The sequence below is a fragment of the Panthera onca genome, chromosome B1 (assembly GCF_046562875.1).
Source record: "Panthera onca isolate mPanOnc1 chromosome B1, mPanOnc1 haplotype 2, whole genome shotgun sequence".
Classification (NCBI taxonomy): domain Eukaryota; kingdom Metazoa; phylum Chordata; class Mammalia; order Carnivora; family Felidae; genus Panthera; species Panthera onca.
The window spans coordinates 94,278,150-94,301,290 of record NC_138342.1 but is presented as its reverse complement, the minus strand read 5'-3'; the positions used below and the strand labels follow the sequence as shown (position 1 = coordinate 94,301,290).

General features: G+C 36.4%; 1 protein-coding gene across 5 annotated transcripts in view; it reads left to right on the top strand.

Annotated features, from left to right (window-relative positions):
* The window catches only part of ZGRF1 (zinc finger GRF-type containing 1), a 90,666-nt gene extending 85,773 nt beyond the window's left edge, over positions 1–4,893 (top strand). For all 5 annotated transcript variants that reach the window (XM_060654395.2, XM_060654397.3, XM_060654396.3 and 2 more), the window contains 4 exons: positions 2,786–2,962; positions 3,095–3,229; positions 3,919–4,180; positions 4,585–4,893. In XM_060654395.2, the coding sequence (XP_060510378.1) occupies positions 2,786–2,962; positions 3,095–3,229; positions 3,919–4,180; positions 4,585–4,730 (720 nt within the window). In that variant the 3' untranslated portion in view covers positions 4,731–4,893. The remainder of the gene's footprint in view (positions 1–2,785; positions 2,963–3,094; positions 3,230–3,918; positions 4,181–4,584) is intronic.
* Positions 4,894–23,141: the final 18,248 nt, after the last annotated feature.

Below are 23,141 nucleotides of genomic sequence, written 5' to 3'. Positions count from 1 at the left end.
ATACCTTTCCATTGGCTTTTTAAAAATCTTAATTTAAAAAATTATTTAGATTCTGAAAACATTTTTAAATGGGTAACCTAGTCACATGATTCAAAATGCAAATTCTAAAGGAACCACAAAGTAGAGTGAAGACTTTTACTCCTGTCCCCCAACCACTCAGTTTCTCTCCCCCAAATCACTGTCATCTTTTTCTTGTATTCTTCTAGTGATAATTTATGCCATCATAAGCAAATACATAAAATATTTCCCCCCTCTTTTACAAATGCTACCATACAATGCATGCCGTTATGCTCTTTGCTCTTTCACTTATCTGTTGTCGATGATTTTTAAAACAGGAAGTAGATTATTGAGGGAATTTTAAAAGGGCAAATAAAGATAGACTGAAAAGTGGATTTATTTGTAGAATATAATGGAATTGAATTTACGAAATGGAATATATAAAACATTCAAGGTGAATGAACTTGATCCATATAGATCATTCTCATAAACATAGTAGATGTTGAAAGAAGCAAGGTACAAAGAGATACATAGTATAAAATACAATTTATGTGAATTTCAAAAACACAGCAAATAATGTGTATTATTCATACATACATGCCCATGTAGGAAACATATAAAGCTTGCATGGGAATGCCATAAAACACAGTTAGTATTGGAGCTGTTTCTAGAGAAGGTGGTAGAGGAAATAGGTGAGCATGGGGGTGGGTGGGGGGGGGGCATAGCTATCTATGCCACATTTCATGTTTTAACAAAAAGGAAATCTGAAGCAAGATGACTCAATACTAATGTCAGATTTGTGTGGTACATACATGAGTATTATATTTTTTTGCTTTTCTGTATATTTGAACTAGTTTAGAATTAATTAAAAGAAACAAAAATAATATCTATTATTCATTATAGAAAATGTGGAAACTACAGAAAACTAAAAGGTTAAAAAAAATCTATAATAACCTCACTGCCCCCAAGAGAAAATCCTTTGTAATATTTTGGTATCATTCCTTCCAGCTTTTATCCTAGGGGTGTCTGCATATATCAAATATATACACTGTAAGAATACATATATTTGATATATGTGCACACAATGGAATATCATTCAGCCATAAAAAAAGAGGGAAGTCTTGCCACTTACAACAACATGGATATACCTTGAGAGCATTGTGCTAAGTGAAATAAATCAGAAAGAGACAAATACTGTATGTTACCACTTACCTGTAGAATCTAAAAAAAAGCTGACCTCATAGAAACAAAGAGTAGAATGGTGGTTACCATGAGCTAGGAGGTAGAAAAGTAGGAAGAGGGAGATGTTGGTCAAAGGGCATAAATTTCCAGTTATAAGATGAGTAAGTTCTGGGGATCTAATTAACAGCATGGTGATTATAGTTAATAATATCATATACTTGAAAATTGCTAAGAGAGTAGATGTTGCATGTTCTCACTATTAAAAAAGAAATGTAATTACCTAATTATGTGATGTGATAGAGGTGTTACCTAATGCTATGGTGGTAGTCAATTTGCAATATATGAATATCAAATCAATTCATGGTTCACCTTCAGCTTATACAATTGTGTTATACTTACACAATTATGTTATATGTCAATTATATCGCAATAAATCTGTAAAAATATGTATGTATTTTTACGTAGTTGAAACCATACCATGTAGTTACTCTCCTGGCTTTTTTAAACTTTGCATTATAATAAACCATTTCCCTGTGTTATTACTAGCTTTGTAATCATCACTGTTGTCACAAATATTTTAATCACTAAATATTATGTGAATATACCATAATTTAATCATTTTTCTAACATTGTTTCTAGTACTAAATAATGGTCCTTTGAATAAAAAAAAAATCATTTGAGAATTTTTGTACTTTGAGCATATTTTGTATTTTTGGCAGAGGTTTTCACATGCCCACTGACTTAGACTCATCCGCAAACTTATGCCCTAAATAATACAAGGACTGTTTTTTTCCTTACTGTTTTTCTTCCATAAAAGATACCTTGTCTGTGTGATCATTAATCCTGCCTTTAACTATGCATTATTATTATTAGAGTACCTTGTAGTTATTCAAAATGTTCCAATAGTGCTCCAGAACATTTTGCAAACACAGAGCATGCTCTACAAGAGCTCTAACTTGGATGGAATGTGGATTTTATGATGCACTAACAAGATTGAAGATTCAAAATAAAAGATGGCTTGTGCCCAAGGAGGAAAATTAATGAGCTATCAACAACTCTTTCTAACATTTTTTTAAATTTTTAATGTTTATGTATTTTTGAGAGAGAGACAGAGAGAGCACGCGCGCAAGCGGGGGAGGGACAGAGAGAGGGAGACACAGAATCCAAAGCAGGCTCCAGGCTCCGAGCTGTCAGCACAGAGCACGATGCAGAGCTCAAACCCACAAACCATGAGATTATGACCTGAGCTGAAGTCAGACACTTAACCGGCTGAGCCACCCAGGTGCCCCTCAAATATATATTTTTTAAAGAGTCCTTTTCAATTTAGTGCCACATACATTATGAAACCACCTAATGTTAGTCACCAAACTTATTAGATAAGTCTAATATTTGACATGCTTTATAATTTTGTGGTGTAAATAATAGGTTACCATGAAGATATTTTTAGTAATTAAAAATTGTTATTTATAGTCTATTTGATCATAGTTGTAATTCATTTACTAAGAGCACAGTATGTTGATATTTTTAAATTTTTAAATACTAATCTTTTTTTTTCCCCTAAGGAAAAAAATGCTTTAATTTTTTTTTCTTCATTTAAATTTCTTAGGGTCATAAGCCAGTTCTGTTGAGAACCCAATACCGTTGTCACCCTGCAATCAGTGCTATCTCTAATGATCTGTTTTATGAAGGAAACCTCATGAATGGCATTTCAGAAACAGAGAGGAGCCCTTTATTGGAATGGCTCCCAACTCTGTGTTTCTATAACGTTAAAGGACTGGAGCAGGTAAATGACATTAATGAGAGTCAACATGGTTTAGTTTCCTGGTTTAATTTTATTGTTGTTGTTTATATGGTTTTCTTGGTCTTTCCACAGCCTTTCTGGGAAATATAATTTAGGCTCTGTTTCATATTCCAGATTGAAAGAGATAACAGCTTTCATAATGTGGCAGAAGCTGCTTTTACACTCAAGCTGATTCAATCACTGATTGTAAGTGGAATAGCAGGCTCAGTGATCGGGGTGATAACATTATACAAATCCCAGATGTACAAGGTTTGTATCGTATTATGACACTTAAATATTGTGACTTTTTGTTACAATATTTGATAGTTACATTTGAGTAGTAGTTGGGTTTGGTACTTAAAAAACTTTTGGGAGTGTAACATTTTTAAAAATTCTGATTTTTGTGTGGTCTGGCTTTTTTTCTGTATAATTAAATGTAAACCTAACAAGGTTTAATTAAATTCAGTTTACAGCTGTTAGGGCAAAAATGCAAATAAACAAATTAGAGGGAAGAAAATACAGTGTATGCTTTGTGTTTTGGGCCAGATGGGATTCAATCTTTGTTTTCCAAAATGTTCTTTCATTATTATTTCATTTTATTAATAAATCAAAAGTAGATAGCAGATATTAATGTACATGCAAACCAATTACTTCTAATTAGTTTTTACTTTTTTTAAAAAATATTTTTCATCTATTCTATCATTAATTTTCAACTCTGAATTAGTGTATCTGGATGAATTCCCCAACAATAGATAAATCATCACTTTTGCTTTTGTTTCCTAATTTATATTGTCATGTAGTTATTTATGAATCATTTTAGAAACTACCAAATCTATGTGAATCATTAAAAAATGAAAATTATCCACTACTAGTTAAATAAAAATGGCTGCTGTGAATAGGTTCAGGGCTTAAGTTCTTCACGGTCTCTTCCCTGTGTGATCTCATCTTTTCCTCCACAGCTTTGTCATTCACTCAATGCCGTGAACTTTGATCATCCTGATATTAAAGCCGTGCAGGTATCCACAGTAGATGCTTTTCAGGGAGCTGAAAAGGAGATTATTATTCTGTCCTGTGTAAGGACAAGACAAGTAGGATTTATTGATTCAGAAAAAAGAATGAATGTTGCATTGACCAGAGGAAGGAGGCATTTATTGATCGTGGGAAATTTAGCCTGTTTGCGGAAAAATCGACTCTGGGGACGTGTGATCCAACACTGTGAAGGTAAAATATAAAAATATCTTTAATTCGGGGCACCTGGGTGGCTCAGTCGGTTGAGCGTCCGACTTCGGCTCGGGTCATGATCTCACGGTTCGTGAGTTCGAGCCCCGCGTCAGGCTCTGTGCTGACAGCTCAGAGCCTGGAGCCTGTTTCAGATTCTGTGTCTCCCTCTCTGTCTGTGCCACAATCCCCCCCGCCCCCGTCCGCTCATGCTCTCTCTGTCAAAAATTTAAAAAAAAAAATTAAAAAAAAAAAAATTAAAAAAAAAATATCTTTAATTCAAGTGTTTTGAATTAAAAATGCCTCTTGAGTTAGTGCTTGGAGTGGTTCAGGTAGGACTAGCTCTGACTTTGCCACTGTGTGAGATGACTGAAATATCATCGTCTCACGTTTTATCTCTTTTTTAGGAAGGGAAGATGGATTACAACATGCAAGCCAATGTGAACCACAGCTGAATCGTCTTCTTAAAGATTATTCTGAAAAACAAGCAGAAGAGAAACAGAAGAAAAAGAGTGAAAAAGATAAATCTCATTCACAAAAAGTCATGGCATAGATAATTTGTATTTATATGAATTCAAATTCATTTTACACTATATATTTTTTATACTTTTACTACCCCAAAGTGTTGTTACTGATAAAAAATTTATAATATTTATATAATAAATTAACTCCAAATAAAAATTTGTTCTTCAAAAAATATACATACTTATATTAAGATAGGCAGATGTTGAATGTAATATAAAATCTTACTAATAAAAATACACTTTTTTCTAAAAATTATTATTTCTGTTTGCTAAAGGAATAAATTTTACAAAGGGTATGGAAAAGCCTTCCTGGGGAATACCAATGTTACTTCAAAAATAAGTAAATATCTCAAAAACTCATCTATCAGAACATGGCTACAAAGTTGTATCAATACACCCCTTTCTGAACTACAGTTCTATCAGAATCTTTAAAAACTAAATATATATAATGCCCAGTTATAAGTAAAAACATATTCACAATAAGTTTTTAGAAATATAAGAAGAAGAAGAAAAATACAAAAAATTCGCTCCTGGAGAATGCAGTGCTCAGTACCTGGCCTTGTCCAGTACCCAGCACCATACCTGGTATTGTAGGTTCTCAGTAAGTAGCCATTGGATGAATGAACAAATGAATGAATGAGAGACTACCTTTGGTTCGTTTCCTTCTAGTCTTTTTCCTGTGCATTTATTCACATGGTAGATATTGGTATATAAAATATATAATGGATATAAATTTTTTTATTTTGAAGTATTTTTTAATACACACGTATAGAAAAGTGTACAAATTACAAGTATACAGCTGAGTGAATTTTCATAAAGTGAATACATCTTTGTAATCAGCACTCAGATCACAGACGGAACATAACCAGTATCGGGAAGCCCCTTCGGTGTCCCCTCACTGCTACTACACTCTCACCCTCAGGGTAACCAATATCATAACTTTTAAAAACATAGGTTTGAGATTCATGTTATCATGTGCAGGCTTTGGACTTTATAGAAATGGAATCACATTATGCTTCTACATGTGATTGATTAAATATTCTCACGAGATTCATTCACATTGTTTTGAATATTGGTAGTTTTTAATATTCTCATTCCTGTTTGATATTCCACTGTAAAAATAACTGTAATCTATTTACGTATATTACTCTTTTTTTTGCCAGTTTTATTGAGAAATAATTGACATACGTCACTGCATAAGTTTAAGGCATACAGCATGATGGCTTCATTTACATGTATTGTGAAATGATGACCACAGTAGGTTCATCTTCTCATATAGGTACAATAAAAAGAGGGAGAAAAAGGGAAAAATTTTTCTTGTGATGAGAATTCTTAGGTTTATTATCTTGACAACTTTCCTGTATATTGTACAGCAGTGTTAGCTGTGGTCATCACGTTGTCCATTACATTCCTAGTACTTATTTATCATATAACTGGAATTTTGTGCTTTTGATCACCTTCTTCCAACTCCCCCTCCCTCTACCCTCCACTTCTAGTAACCACAAGTCTGATCTCTTTTTCTAGAAGTTTGGGGATTTTTGTTTTTAATATGCCACATATAAGTGAGATCATACAGTATTTGTCTTTCTTGGACTTACTTAATATTATGCCTTCAAGGTCCATCCATGTTTTCACAAATGGTAGGATTTCCTTGTTTTTTATGGCTAAATAACATGTGATATTCATATATGATGTACATTCATATTCATATTTACATATGATATATATATCACAGCTTCTGCCTTTTTTAAGTAAACTCTGCACCCTTTTTGGAGTTTGAATTCATGACCCCAAGATCAAGAGTCACATGTGCCACCAACTGAGCCAGCCAGGCGGCCCTGTGTCACAACTTCTTTATCCATTCATCCATCAATGGACACTTAGGTTGTTTCCACGTCTAAGCTGCTATGAATGGATGACTTTTTGAGTTAGAGTTTTCATTTCCTCTGGATATATCTCCAGAAGTATAATTGCTGGATCATATGGTAGTTCTATTTTTAATTTTTTTTTTTTTTTTTTTGAGGAAACTCCATGCTGTTTCCATAGTGGCTATACCAATTTACAATCCTACAAACATGCACAAGGGTTCTCTTTTCTCCATGTTCACACTAACAGTTGTTGTCTTTTTGATGATGGCTATTCCAACAGGCATGAGGTGATAGATACCTCATTGTGGTTTTAATTTGCATTTCCCTAATGACTAGTGATGTTGAGCATTTTTTCACATACCTGCTTGGCCTTTCATATATCTTCTTTGGAGAAAAGACTTAGTTCTTTTGCCCATTTTTTTTAACTGATCTTAGAGGAACAACTTTCAGCCTTTTATCATTGAGTATAATATTAGCTGTGGGCCTGTCATATATAGCCTTTATAATGTTGAGATATGTTCCTCTCTGCCTAATTTATTGAGAGTTTATTGTGAATGGATATTGAATTTTGTCAAATGCTTTTTCTGCATCTATTGAGATGATTCATTTTTTTCTATTATTGTATGGTATCACATTGATTTGTATATATTGAACTATCCTTGCATTCCAGGAATAAATCCAACTTGATCATGGTGAATGATCCTTTTAGTGTGCACTTAAATTAGGAAAACAATGTATGAACAAAACAAGAAGTTCAACAAGGAAATAGGCACCATCTAAAACAAACAAAGAAATCTAGAGTTAAAAAATACAACTGAAGAATTCAATAGAGATTTCCAAAGTAGACTTTTCCATGTAAAAGAAAGAATTTGTTACGTAAAGGACATTGAAAGGGATATTGACAATTATCCAGAGAAGCAAAAACTAAAAAAAAAAAAAAAAAAAAAAAAAAGATTGAAGAAAGCCTTTGGGAATTATGAAACACAAAACAAACACTATTCACATTATGGGAATTCCAGAAGAAGAAAAAAGAACAGAAACTGTATTTAAAGCAATCAGGGAATGTGGGGAGAGAAATAGACATTCAGATCTATGAGGCCCAAAGGATAAAGGATCCCAAGTAGGTCAACACAAATAGGACTACGCTGAGACACATAGTAATTAAGTTGTCAAAAGTCAAAGACAATTTTAAAAGGAGCAAGAGAAAAGAAGTTATATACCAGGGAAACTCCATAAGACTATTGACCAGTTTCTCAGTAGAAACTTTTCAGGCCAGGAGAGAATGAGATGACATATTTAAAATACCAAAAGAAAATAACTGTCAACCAGAAATTCTATAGCCAGTGAAGTCCTTCAGAAACAAAGGGATAAAGATTTTCCTGAACAAACAAGAGCTGAGGGGGTTCCTTACCACCAGACCTCCCTCCGAAGGGGGTTCTTTGAGCAAAAGTAAAAGAATGCTAATTAACATCATAAACACAGGTAGTGTAAATCCCACCAATGATGGTAAATATATAGTCATAGTTAGATTCTGCAACATAGTAATAATGGTACATAATTCACTTACAATCCTAGTTTTAAAAAGGGGGGTTATGTCTCTGTTAATTTGTTTGATGGTTGCTATTCCTTGTCAAACTTCTTGTGGTTTTTTTTCATGCATTGTTTTCCTAATTTCATTTATTTGTGTTTTCTTATAGTTCACTAAACTTTAAGAGGATTATTCTAAATTCTTTGATAATTTATAGATTTCCATTTCTTTAGGGTCAATTATTGGAGCTATATTAGCTTTCCTTGGTGGTATCATATTTACCTAATTTTTCATGATCCTTGATTCTGTATGTTGTACCTGTACATTTGAGTAATCAGGCTCCCCTTCCAGTCTTTAAATATTTGCTTTCGCAGAGACAGTTCTTAACCAGTCAGCTCAGTTTGGATTTCTTGGCGGTGTTGTTGGGCAGGTGGGGCATGCTACTGTCTGTTTTGGGGTGAGGTAAGGGTTTGAGCTCTGAGGATTAGGTGGGGGGTTGTGCCACTGGCAGAGAACATTTGGATAGAACAGCTGGCTCGGTCCCCTACCCAAGCGAGGCTGTAGGATGGTCTCTGGGTTGCCTGCAGGGCAGTAGGATAGGATCCAGGGCCCAGACAGCTCATCGTTGAGTGACCCAAATCAGGTCAGACTGTACACTGAATTCCCTGGTCAGGTGAGGCCACTGGCTCTTCTCTGCAGAGGGGGGAAGCCTGGGCTGCGCTCTCTGTTCCAGTGCCACAGTAAGCAGTGCTGTTGAATGGACTGTGTAGCATCTTGTGTATTAGGTTCCTTGGTCACACGTACTACAGGCTATATTCAGCAATGAGCGGAGCTGTGAATTAGATTCTCAAATGCCGTGGGAGATTCTCAGATGCTCTTTGTTGTCTTAACTCAAACCAACCCACATCCCACGTTCCCTGGATGAACAGGACCATGGCTTTGCTTGTCAAATTAATGGCTCTGCTGTCTACCACTCAGTTTGAGTTCTGCTGGGCCACACAGTTTCCAGGAGTTGTCACCAGCGCTTCTGGTCAGATGGGGTCGAAAGCCACTGTTCACAGGGATGGAGCTATGTTGAAGCTCCTTTTTCTGGGTGGGAAGGGGAGAGGCTACTTCAGGCTACTCTGAAGTTTCACAGGGAGGAGCCAGAAGTTACCCTCAGTTTGGGCTGTGAATTGACCCCTCCGCTTGTGTGTAGTATGGGAACACTCCACTCCCAGTACTGGCTTTGTTCCGGGGGCAATCAGCTCTGCCCATCCCCTCCTCTGCTCTACTGCTGCTGCTGGACCACAGATTCCAGTTGTGCCAGCCCTTCTGGTCAGATGGGGCCATAAGACACTCCACCGAGGGTGGAGCTCTGATTCAGGTCCTTGGCTTGGGCCTGGGGCAAGCCAGGCTTTAGAGCTGGCAGAATTCATTTGAGGAACTAAATCAGGCAGATCTCCTACCTGCTGAGTTCCCTGGTCAGAGTTTTGCAGGTAAGCAAAAACCCCTGGTTGGGATTACTTCTTGGGCACTGCAGGTGTGAACTCAGTCTGACTGTCCTGTTTGTTGTAAGCCCCTGCCTCCTTTGTCACAGTCAGATTCCCAGTGGCTGGGCCCTGCAGATTCCCCGGCAATCTCCATGGAGTGAGATCAGCATAGGGACTTCCTAAAAGTGACCCAATGCTGGGGATGACTGGCTATTCCTCTTGGGTCTCTTCTCACTGAAGATCCAGAGGTTCAGGGGAGACCTCTCCAAGTGGTGCTGTGCTATCTCAGGGAGGGGCAATGTGGTCAACATGTAGTCACTTCTTACCCTTTGAATGCAGTCTCTCCCGGTGTCTGTGATGTGGGGGTGTTTCAGCCTCATTTTTGTGTTCTAGGATTCTCTCAGTGGGTCTTATTCTTGAGTGGTGGTTGTTCTGGTGTGGGGGAGCAAAGTCAGGAACAACTTATGTCACCATCTTGTTGACGTCACTCCTAAATTTTTAAAAAATGTTTGTTTATTTATTTATTTATTTATTTATTTATTTATTTAGAGAATGTGTGTGCTCATGTGCACATGAGCAGAGGAGGGGCAGAGGGAGAGGGAGAGAGAGAATCCCAAGCAGGCAGCATGGAGCTCAATGTGGGTATTGATCCCACCATCATGAGATCATGACCTGAGCGAAAATCAAGTTGGACTCTCAACCGACTGAGCCACTCAGGTGCCTACCCCCCCCCAATTTTTTATTATGAAAAGAATACATTCTCTTTGTAGAAAATTTGTAAAATATAGCAGAGTATACAATAGAAAACAAAAAGCACCTAGGGATCCACTACCCAGAGATAATCGTTACAAACAACAATGTATATATGTGAATAAGTTAACCCATTTGTGGTATGATTTTAAACATTAACAAAGGAACATTTACTCATTCTGTATGGAAAAATGGCAAGGGCTTGATTATAATTAATAGCAATGAAGTGTTGTCTTTATCAGTTAAAACAGAAAACTGCTTACTTGAATTATTTTATAATAAAAAATGACCAGTCTACTTCTATAAAACTATTCTTTTATGTTTGGGAAAGAAATAAAGCCACTGAAGAAACAAAACTTGTTTCATAATTCTCCAAGCCTTGTCCCAAATGTGTTCCTGAGTTTAACAGCAATTGCACGCTTAAACATTCATCCAAACTGTGAAGAAATCAGATTGTTGATTGCTCTTTGAAGGTCTTTGAAGGTCTACATTTGCTACTAGGATCCACTTTGCTACTTAATGCAAGAAAAACTGATTACCAGCAAAGAAGTTTAATAGCTGAGCTGGTGATTCCTAAAATCCTTATTTTCAAAAGTTGACTTAAAAAGAACATATATGTTTCATACTCTGCTGCCAACCCCTGTCCTTAGAAATATGCATTTCAATATTTGAGTCGTTTGTGAAAAATCACAAGTTAAAATCTGAGATTATGAAGCCCAGCTTAAAACTTCACAGTAAAATGTAACATTTGGTATTGTTCTATGATATTGGAACAAAAAGAATGTTTGATTTGGCAATGCTGCGTGCTCTTGACTATGGTTTAATTTAAAGACAGCTGTGAAATAGCTTTCTACTAATTTGATTTTTTTATATTAAATAAGAAGGAAATGGAAATTGGTGATTTACTCGACAGATATTGGACCTTGAAAATTAAATAATTGTTCTAAAAACATTAGCTTAATGCTGACTTGAAATGCCTGCTTCGTAATTAGTCATGAGTGAAATGTGTGTTTAGCTCAAGTTGTGTTTTTGGTTTATATTAGCATGACTTGATGATAGAATAAAGGAAAAATACAATACAAATATCTCTGCAAGGCCCTGAGTTCTTTTCATCTTGAAATACTAGATAGGTTAATATTTTTAACTCTTCTGTTTTATTTTTATTTTTTTAATTAAAAAAAATTTTTTTAATGTTTATTTATTTTTGACAGAGCATGAGCGGGGGAGGGGCAGAGAGAGAGGGAGACACAGAATCCTAAGCAGGCTCCAGGCTCTGAGCTGTCAGCACAGAGCCTGACGCAGGGCTTGAATCCACTGACCGTGAGATCATGACCTGAGCCGAAGTCGGACACTCAACTGACTGAGCCACCAAGGCGCCCCTAACTCTTCTGTTTTATTTAGTCTCTTTATTATTGATTTTCTCTCCTATTCTTTTCCCTTTCTTTCTTTCTTTCTTTGTTTTTTTTTTTGTTTTGTTTTGTTTTTTTTTTTAGTTTATTTATTTATTTGGAGACATAGAGAGAATGAGTGGGGTAGGGACAGAGAGAAAGAATCCCAAGCAGGTTCCATTCTGTCAGTGCAGAGCCCGATGCGAGGCTCCATCTCATGAACTCTAAGATCATGACCTGGGCTGAAATCAGGAGTTGGACGCTTAATCAACCAAACCACCCAGGAGCCCCTGGAGTACCTCTTTTACAACAGAAACTTTGAGTGCATTTATTTTATTGGCTGGATTATAATGGATTCGTGGCTTTGGGGAATAGAAATCATTCCTTGATTCAGTTGAAGTCAGTGCATTCATTGAGCATCTACTCTGTGGCTGGACCCATATTCAATGGAAAGCAGGCTGGTTCAGTATTCGGGAACACATGTGTGCAGCTTGTCTTATTTGTCAGCCCAGGCATGGAGTACAGGTGAATTAGTTACATACCACCTTGCGCCTATGTGGGGCAGGCTAAAGCTCTCCCTGATAGAGAAACTTGGCAGAATTCTTGAGGTAAAAATATCAGGCTTCTTTGACCATTCTTTTGGAGTGTCTATTTCTAAATAAAGCAAGAACTACCATGGCCATGATGATGTTGGGAGCTCAGATACATTGTTACCTACATTTCCAGATTCCTTACTCCTAGAGTTAGTGTCAGGCTTTGGGGTGTGAGGCAGAGGCCAGATCTTTGAAGACCAGGTAAGGCAATGAGAAGTAGAAGAGGGCTGGATGTGCATGGAGGGGGGTAACTGATGGGGAATATTCAGGGTTGACAAATTCTGAGGCATGAAAAGATACCAAGTCTCACAGATGGGGTGAGTGTGTGTGTGTGTGTGTGTGTGTGTGTGTGTGTGTGTCTAACCAGATGGCATCTCCAAGTAGTCTATGACTCTTCACGTATCATGGGCCATATCCAGTGTTTTGAATGCATAATGATGACCTTCCACATGGAGACATCACATGAGTGCAGAATCAGGGCATCAGACGAAGTATAATGAACAGCATTTCAGGGAAATTCCTGAGTCTAGACACTGTTGTATGAGACTTGCTTTCACGTATCAGGCATACTGTGTAAGCAAGCTGACTGAATACAAGGGGCTAAGGACAAAATAAAGAACATATTGCAAAGGGTGCTACATTCATAACTTTAGTGCCAATGGCTTTTCAAAACTTATTCTGCATTTCTAAATTAGGATCAGCACCACCACAATAGGTTCTCAGTGTTTGCACATTGAATAATATAAAATCTAGAATGTCCAGGTCGTATGTTTTCCCTTCTTCTTTTTAAACATTTTCTTCTATGTTTTTAAACAAATCAAATTGAGCTTATTTCTCTCACCTTCTAGTATTTGTCCATATATATGCCTAATTTGTATACTTAAAGCATGAATACCTCACTTTGTTCTGTGTTTATTCATTATATCATATTTTCTTTTCCCTTCCTTTTGTCTAGGCTTATTTATATATTTTTGAGCAGGTAATAACATACACATGATTCAATATTCTAGAGGAACAAAAGGGAGCAGAGTGAAAAATCTACTTCTCTGTCGTGTCCCTCAGCTACCCAGTTCTCTTCCCCAGAGTCAACCAATATTATAAGGTTCTTAAATTTCTTTCCAGAAATATTTTACTAGCATACAATAAATATTAGTGGCTTTGCCCTCTGATGGTACTCTACTATACACACTTTCTTGTACCTTGCTTTTTTTACTGAACAGTATTGTCTTCCAGTTCATGCCATGTTCATACTTTTAAAAAATCACCTGAGATTTGTCATCAGCATAAATTACTCCAACATGCCACTGACCACAGCCTCTCCCTCACTTCCCCAACATGTACTCCCTGGCTTCATCATGATCACTCATCTCCTGACTCCTTACTGTTCTGCCAACCCTATCACATCCTTTGATCTTTTCCTGTCTGCCCAGACACCATTGTGTTAATCACACTCAACTGCCTTGGTGCATTGACTCTTTGCTGTGGGTTTTTCCAGCTGATAAAACTCTAACATCCTTTTCCATTTCTCATACCTGGGCTGCTGCTGGGTGCTCTTGAGAAAATTATACTAATATGCATATGGGTGTCACAACATATTTATGATGACTGATGTCAAAGATCTCATATGCCCAGAAGTTCTGGTTCCTAATAAGCTCTTTAACCCATTGTCTCCAATTACTCCTCCACCAGAATGATTTTTCTAACACACAAAAATCCCATGAAGTAAATCCCTCCTCCCCCCAAGGTTACCACTAATCCAGTCTGTCATGATAGATTAGATTTGCCTACCTTAAAACTTCATATAAATTGGCCCATACAGTATCTACTCTTTCAAGTCTTTTTACTCAACATGTTTTTGAGGTGTATCCACGTTATTATGTGTATTGGCATTTCATCCCTTTTAATTCTGAGGAATATTTTATTGTATGCACAAACTGTAGTTTTAAATCTGTTCACCAGTCCTTCACTTCTGAGATAATTTCGTCTCCTGTATTTTCTCTGAAACTCTTGCTGGTTAGATGATGGACTCCTGGACTGATCCTCTAAGTATTTTATCTTACTGTTGTCTATATTTTTGACTTCTTTTTCTTACACTCAGGGAGATTCCTTAGAATTTACCTTTTGTTGTTTTAAAGGACTTTTTAGTGGAGCAGTTAGGTTGACAACAAAACTGAGAGGAAGGTACAGAGATTTCCCCCACACAGGACCTCCTGCCCCCACACAAGCTTAGCCTCCCCCATTGTCAACCTCATTCACCAGAATGTACTTTTTTTTTTTTTTTTTTTTTTTACCAAGGATGAAACTACACTAACATATAATCACCCAAAGTTTCTAATCTACCGTAGGCTTTCCTCTTGGTGCTGTACATTCTAATTCTATGGATTTAGACAAATGTAAAATGACACATATCCATCATTATAATATACAGTATATTTTCATTGCCCTAAAAATCTTCTGTGTTCTGCCCCCTCCTGGAAACCACTGGTCTTTTTATAGTTTTGCCTTTACAAAATGTCATATAGTTAGAGCCAAAAAATTAAACACTTTTTTTTTTAAATATTTATTTATTTTTGGGAGAGAGCAAGCAGGGGAGGGGCAGAGAGAGGAGGACCGAGGATCCAAAGCAGGCTCTACTCTGACATGCTGAGAGCAGTGAGCCCGATGTGGGGCTCGAATTCATGAATCATGAGATAATGACCTGAGCCAAAGTCAGACCATCAGCTGACTGAACCACCCAGGTGCCCCACAATTACATACTTTCTATATTGGCTTCTTTCATTTCGTAATATGCATTTAAGGTTTCTCCATGTCTTTTCATGGCTTGATAGCTTATTTCTTTTTGTCATTGAATAATATTCCATTGTTTGGATGTACCACAATTTATCTATTTACCTACTGAAGGACATCTTGGTTACCTCCAAGTATTGGCAATTATGAATAAAGCTTCTATAAACATCCATGTTCAGTTTTTTGTTTGGACATAAGTTTTCAACTCCTTTGTTGAAACCCAGCAGTGTGATTGCTGGATCATATGGTAAGAGTATATTTGGTTTTGTAAGAAACTGCCAAACTATCTTCCAAAGTGTCTGTATCAGTTTGCATTCCCACCAGCAATGAATGAGAGTTCCTGTCACTCCATATCCTCACTGGCATTTGGTGTTTTTGGTGTTCTAGATTTGGGACATTTTATAGATGTGTAGTGCTGTCGTTTTTTTAATTCACATTTCCCTGATGGCATATGGTGTGGAGCATCTCTTCATATGTTTATTTGTCATCTGTATATTTTCTTTGGTGAGGTGTTAAGATCTTTGTACATTTTGGATACTCTTTATTAAATGTGTCTTTTGCAAATATTTTCTCCCAGTCCTGTGGCTTGTCTTCTAATTCTCTTGATCTTTTCTTTTTGTGTGTGCCAAAGTTTTTAATGAGGCACAGATTATCATTTATTTCTTTTATGGATCATGCCCTTGGTGTTGTATCAAAAAAGGCATCGCCATACCTAAAGTACTCTAGGTTTTCTCCTATGTTATTTTCTAGGAGTTTTATGGTTTTGCATTTCACATTTAGGTGATGGACCATTTTGCAGATTTTGTGGAGAGTGTCAAGTCTGTGTCTACATTCATTTTTTTGCATGTGTATGTCCAGTGGTTTCGGCATCATTTGTTGAGAACTATCCTTTGCTCCATTTTATTGCCTTTGCTCCTTTGTCAAATATCAGTAGACTATATTTATAGGGGTCTATTTCTAGACTCCATTCTGCTCTGTTGTCTGGGTTTTTTTTTGTTGTTTTTTTGTTTTGTTTTGTTTTGTTTTTTTTTGTTTTTTTTTTTTTTTACCAATACTACACTGTCTTGATTCCTAAAACTTTATGGCAAGTCTTGAAGTTGGTAGCATCAATCTTTCAATTTTGTTCTTCTCCTTCAATATTGTGTTGGCTATTGTAGGTCTTATGCCTGGCCACATAAACTTTAGAATCAGTTTGTCAATATTCATAAAATAATTTGCTGGGATTTTGACTGGGGTTATATTGGAATGGCAGATCAAAGTGCAAAGAACCGATACCTTGATAATATTGAGTCCTCCTGTGCGTGAGGATGGAATACCTGTTTATTTAGTTCTTTGATTTTGTTCTTCAGAGCTTTGTAGCTTCCCTCAAATAGATCTTATATTTTAATAGATTTATACCTAAGTATTTCATTGAATCGGGTACTAATATGAATAGTATCGTGTTTTTAATTCCAAATTCCACTTGTTCATTGTCAACATACAGGAAAACAGTTAACATTTGTTTATTAACCTTGTAACTGGCAACCTTGCAATAATTGCTCATTAGTTTCAGGAGATTTTTGTGGACTCTTTTCTACACAGATCAATTATATTATCTATGAGCAAAGACAGTTTTATATCTTCTTTCTTAACCTCTTTGCCTTTTATTTCCTATTCTTGCCTTATTCCATTACCAAGGACTTCCAGTATGATGCTGAAAAGCAGTGGTGAGAGGGGACATCCTGCCTTGTGCCTGTTCTTAGTGGGAAAGCTTTGAATTCCTCACCATTATGTATGGAATTAGCAGTAGGTTTTTTGTAGCTAGGCTTTATCAAGTTGAGAAAGTTCCCCTCTTTTTCTAACTTACTGAGAGTTTTTATCATGAATAGGTATTGGATTTTGCCAATTGCCTCTTCCGCATTTATTGAGATGATAATGTGATTTTTCTTTCCCAGTTTTTGATGTGGTGGATTATATAAATCCCACTTGGTTGTGGTATATAATTCTTTCTGTTTTGGATTTCATTTGCTTATAATTTGTTGAGGATCTTTGCATCAATGTTCATGAGAGATAACTGTTCTGTAGTTCTCTATCCTTGTTATATCTGACTGGTTTGGATATTAAGATAATGCTGGCCTCAAAAAAAAAAAAAAAGAATTAGGAAGTATCCCCTCTGCTTCTATCCTCTGGAAAGAGATTGCAGGGAATTGGATATTTGGTATAATTTCTTCCATAAATGTCTGGTAGAATCCACCAGTCAACCCATCTGGGTCTGGTACTTTCTGTTTTGGAAGGTTATTAGTTATTGATAAAATTTCTCTAAAAATATAGGCCTTTTCAGATTGTTTTTCTTCTATGAGTTTTGGCTGATTGTATCTTTCAAGGAATTGGTTCATTTCTATGGGATCAAGCCCCACTTTGGGCTCCACGATAAGCAAGGAGTCTGCTTAAAATTCTCTCCCTCTTGCTCTGGCCCACCCTTGCTCTCTCTCTCTCTCTCAAAATAAATAAATATACTTAAAAAAAAAGAAGTGTATTGTTTAGTCTCCATATATTTTGGGATTCTTCAGTTATCTTTCTGTTACTGATTTCTAGTTTAATTCCACTGTGGTCTGAAAGTCAATATTGTATGATTTATATACTTTTAAATGTGTTACGGTGTTTTATGGTCCAGAATATGTTCTAGCTGGGTAAGTGTTCCATGTATGAGAGAAATGTGTCTTCTGCTATTGTTGAATAAAGTAGTCTAGAGATGTCAATTATATCCAGTTCATTGATGGTGTTGTTGAATTCAACTATGTCCTTACTGATTTTCTACCTGTTGGACTGTTCATTCCTGAGAGGGGTGTTGAAGTATCTAATTATATTAGTGGATATATCTATTCCTCCTTACAGTTCTATAAGTTTTTGCCTCCCTTACGTTGATGCTCTGTTGTTAGGTGCATATATATTAAGGATTGTTATGTCTTTTGGAGAATTGATTCCTTTATCGTTATGTAATGCCCTTCTTTATCCCTGATAACTTTCATTACTTTGAAGTCTGTTTTGTCTGAAATTAGAATAGCTACTCCCACTTTCCTTTGAATAGTGTTAGGATGGTGTATTTTTCTCCTTCCACTTATATTTAATCTATAATTTGTCTGTAGTCAAAGTGGTTTTCCAGTAGACAACATATAGTTGTGTTCTGTTTTTTGAACCACTCTGACAGACTCTGTTTTTTAATTGGTGCATTTAGAGCATTGACATTCAAAGTATTGTTGATATATTTGGATTAATATCTCCCATATTCATTATTGTTGTTGTCCTTGATCTTTATTCCTGTTTTGTCTTCTTGTCTTTTTCTACCTTTTTTGCTTTCAATTGAACATTTTATATGATTACATTTTCTTTTCCTCCTTAGTGTGTCAGTTAGACTTCTTTTTTTGTTTTTGCTTTTGTTGGTTTGTTCTTAGTTTTTTACTTTTTTTAGTGATTGCCTAGAGTTTGCAATATGTATTTATGACTAATCCAGATCCATTTTCAAGTAACATTATACCACCTCACAGGTAGCATGAGTACCTTATAATAACACAATAAACCTAATTCCTTTCTCCCGTTCCTTGTATCTTTGCTTTTATTCATTTCACTTATATATAAGCAGACATAAGCATATACTCATAAGTATACATAACTCAATACACTGTTGTTATTATTAGTTTGAACAAATTGTTTTCTGTTAGGTCAATTAAAAATAAGAATAATAAAGGGTTTCATTTTACCCTCACCTATTCTTTACTTGGAGTTCTTCTTCTTTATGTAGATCTGAATTTCTTAACTATATCATTTTCCTTCTCTCAAAAGAACTTTTTTTTAATTTAATTTTTTATTTTTAAAAATTTACCTCCAAATTAGTTAGCATATAGCGCAACAATGATTTCAGGAGTAGATTCCTTAGTGCCTCTTACCCATTTAGTCCACTCCCCCTCCCACAACCCCTCCAGCAACCCTCAGTTTGTTCTCCATATTTATGAGTCTCTTCTGTTTTGTCCCCCTCCCTGTTTTTATATTTTTTCCCTTCCCTTATGTTCATCTGTTTTGTCTCTTAATGTCCTCATATGAATGAAGTCATATGATTTTTGTCTTTCTCTGACTGACTAATTTCACTTAGCATAATACCCTCCAGTTCCATCCACGTAGTTGCAAATGGCAAGATTTCATTCTTTTTGATTGCCGAGTAATACTCCATTGTGTGTGTGTGTGTGTGTGTGTGTGTGTACACACACACACACACACACACACACACACACATATATATATATCACATCTTATTTATCCATTCATCCATCGATGGACATTTGGGCTCTTTCCATACTTTGGTATTGTTGATAATGCTGCTATAAACATGGGGGTGCATGTGTCCCTTCAAAACAGAACACCTGTATCCCATGTATAAATGCCTAGTAGTGCAATTGCTGGGTCATAGGGTAATTCTATTTTCAGTTTTTTGAGGAACCTCTATACTGTTTTCCAGAGTGGCTGCACCAGCTTGCATTCCCATCAAAAGAACTTTTTTTAACATTTCTGACAAGGCAGATTTACTGGCCAAAAAATGCCCTCAATATTTGTATTCCTGAGTAAGCCTTTATTTCACCTTCACTTTTGAAGGATAATTTCTCAGGGTACAGAATTTTAGGTGAGTGGCATTTTTTGTTTGTTTATTTTTATTTTTATTTTTTTGTCTCAACACTAAATATTTAGTGTTAATAAATAATATTTAATCCAACACTAAATATTTCACTCTACCGTCTTCTTGCTTACATGGTTTCTGAGGAGAAGTCAACTGTAATTCTTATCTTTGCCCCTCTACAGGTAAGGTATTCCTTCCTGCCCCAACCCAGCTTCTTTTAGTATTTTTTCTTCATCTTTGATTTTCTGCAATTTGAAAATGATAAAGCCTAGGTGATTTTTAGCAGGAGGTGGGGGGGGGGTGGGTGGGAATGGGGCATTTATCCTGCTAGGTACTCTCTGAGGTTCCTGGATTTGTGATTTGGTGTTTGGTATTAATTTGGGGGGAAATTTCAGTCATTGTTTCAAATATTTCTTTGCATTTCTCAAGGGAAGGGCATAGGCTTGGAGTTCTCAAGTCTGGGTATACAGTGTGACAGATCTAGTCTGTGACTGGGATCCTGACCTTTAATTAATATGTGACCTTGGTGTGTGTGTGTGTGTGTGTGTGTGTGTGTGTCTCAAAATAAATAAATAAACTTAAAAAAAATGGAGCACCCGGGTGGCTCAGTTGGTTAAGTGTTAGACTCTTGATTTTAGCTCGTCATGATTTCACGGTTTGTGGCATTAAGCCCTATGCTGACAGCATGAAGCCTGCTTGGGATTCTCTCCCTCTCTCTCTCTCTCTCTGCCCCTCTCCCACTCTCTTGTGCTCTCTCCCTCAAAATAAATAAACAGGGGCGACTGAGTGACTCTGTCGGTTAAGGGTCCAACTCTTGATTTTGGCTCAGGTCATGATTTCACAGTTCATGAGTTCAAGTCCTACATTGGGCTCTGCACTGTCAGCGCAGAGCCTGCTTGGGATTATGTCTCCCTCTCTTTCTGCCCCTCCCCAACTTGCTCTCTCTCTTTCAAAATAAATAAAAATAAACTTGAAAAAATAAATTAACAAAAAAAAAGAAGTAGTTTCTATTTTCTCAGTTTTCATCAGGTATCAGCCTGAAAACACTGCCTTCCTGGCTGTTCACTACAACCAAAAAATACGGGGAAAGATTAAGTGGAGAAAAAACTGCCCAAGAAATCATTGCTTTAGAACACAGTTTTGGGGCATCTGGGTGTCTCATTTGGTTAAGCATCTGACTCTTAATTCCTGCTCAGGTCATGATCTCCCAGTTTGTGAGATCAAACCCCATGTGGGGCTCTCCACGGACAGTGCAGAGCCTGCTTGGGATTCCTTCTCTTCCCCTCTCTGTGCCCCTCCCCAGTCATGCTTGCTTGCACTCTCTCTCTCTCTCTCTCTCAAGATAAATGAATAAACTTTAAAAAAAAAGTTTTATCAAGATCACTGATGCTGATCTGACACAGCCTTGATACATCTATCAACTACATATTATGTAATCAATATTGCTTAATGAAAAGAAACAAGAAGAAAAAGTGATGGTCCTCATCTCTGTGAATGCTGTGTTAACCTAAATTTTGACTTGACTTTCTACAGTGATTAAATTTACTCTGTGTTCTCTAGTTACAGATTTATTTCTCCATAAATATTAAGTTAGAATTTCAGTTGCCAAATTATGATTGAAATCACTAGGTATCCTTTCTTGGCCAAATGCTTGGAACCAAGAAATGTATTACTGACTTCTTATTAGACTGTGTGCATATATTTTATTTAATTTGTTGTATTTATTATTTAAAAAATCTGTATGTCTTACTTGCTTTTATTTCTATTTTATGAGAAGAAGAAAAAGCACTTTGAGCTTTTCAGTTAAGAGGGAAGGAAAAACCTGTTACAGTAATACCTTAGATTCCAAGTAACTTGTTCTGCGGGTGTTCCACAAGACAAGTCAACATTTCTAATCAGTTTTAACTTGATAAACGAGTGATGTCTTGCCATACAAGTAGTAAGTGATGACAAATGTCACATGATCACAACTGAGCCAGTGGTTCTTTCTCTCTCTCATTGCTACATTGTGGCTGATCTCCCCTGCTCGGATGCTCAGTCTCAGGCTGAGGTGTTTGGCACAAATCAGTTAACATTTTCAGAACACTGGAAGGTGCCCACAACTGGCACTAGTGTATTTTTTTGTCACTTCAAAGCACCTATGGACAGTCCTTTGCTTTTCCATACAAGAGGAAGCTTAGGAATGCTTTGCTTCATTCTAGGTCAGGCTGCCTATAGATATAGACCCTTTCCTCTGCTGCCTTATTGCCAGTTACATTAAATACAGTAGATGACAAGCATTTATTAATACTGTACTCAACATCCGTGTTAGCATATACAATGGCCCCCATGTAGAAAAAAGGTGAAAAGAAAGGCAGTAAGAAGGAGATGATTATGTTGGAAGTTAAAAAGGAAATCATCAAAAAGTATGAACAAGGTATGTGAGTGGCCGAAATTGCAAGATTTTATTACAAGTCTACATCTGTGTCTTTTCTGCAGAGAAGGAGAAAAAAGCAGAGGAACCCCTCCCTTCAAATGAGATTAGGGAGATGTGTAAAATGTGGGAAACAGTGCAAAATTTTGTATAAAAAAAGCACCACCAGAATAAGGCTGTAGCAGTGTGAGTGGTGAATCTGTTTAACGACAATGCAATGTCACATTTCGGCAAAATCCTCAACAGGAGGCAAAAGCAAATGTCCTTGGATAGGTTCCTTGTTAAAGCTGCACAAAAAGAAAAAGATTCCACTTTGCCAAAAGATAGCAGTGATTCCATTAGTGATAGTGAAAGTCGTCCTACACAATAACCCTTCTGTCTCTGTCTCCTTCACACCAGCCACAAAGGTTTTCAAAGATAAGTACAGGTTAATTTGTGTATTTTTCTTTATATTTTGCATTTTAAAAATTATTTGGTATTATATTACAGTATTGTAATCATTTTTTATATGAATATTTTTGGGTTGTGGAATGAATCATCTGAGTTTCCATTATTTCTTACGGGGAAATTCACTTTGATACACAAGTGCTTCGGATTACAAGCGTGTTTCCTGAACGACTTATGATGACAAACCAAGGTTTTACTGTATTTTAATAAGACACTACTCCTTGGTTAGCTTATTTTGAACAAAAGAATTGTTTCCAAGCATCACCATGGGAGTAGGTAAGCACTGTTTATGCCTATTTTGTGAGACACTGTGCCAAAGGAATATTCGGAGAGAAAACCAAATACCATGTGATTTTTCGGGAGCAGCCAGCCATTTATTCTCAGGAACAATGCACTTCGTCATAAAACAACTTCCTTTAAGCCTTCCAATGACTTGTTTTCTGAGAAACTGTTGATCTCAAATCCAATGTAGCCCAAATAATTTGAAGTATAAGGATAAAAGGTGATCAGATTCATGCAAAAAATAAACTGTATTTTCCTCCAATTTTT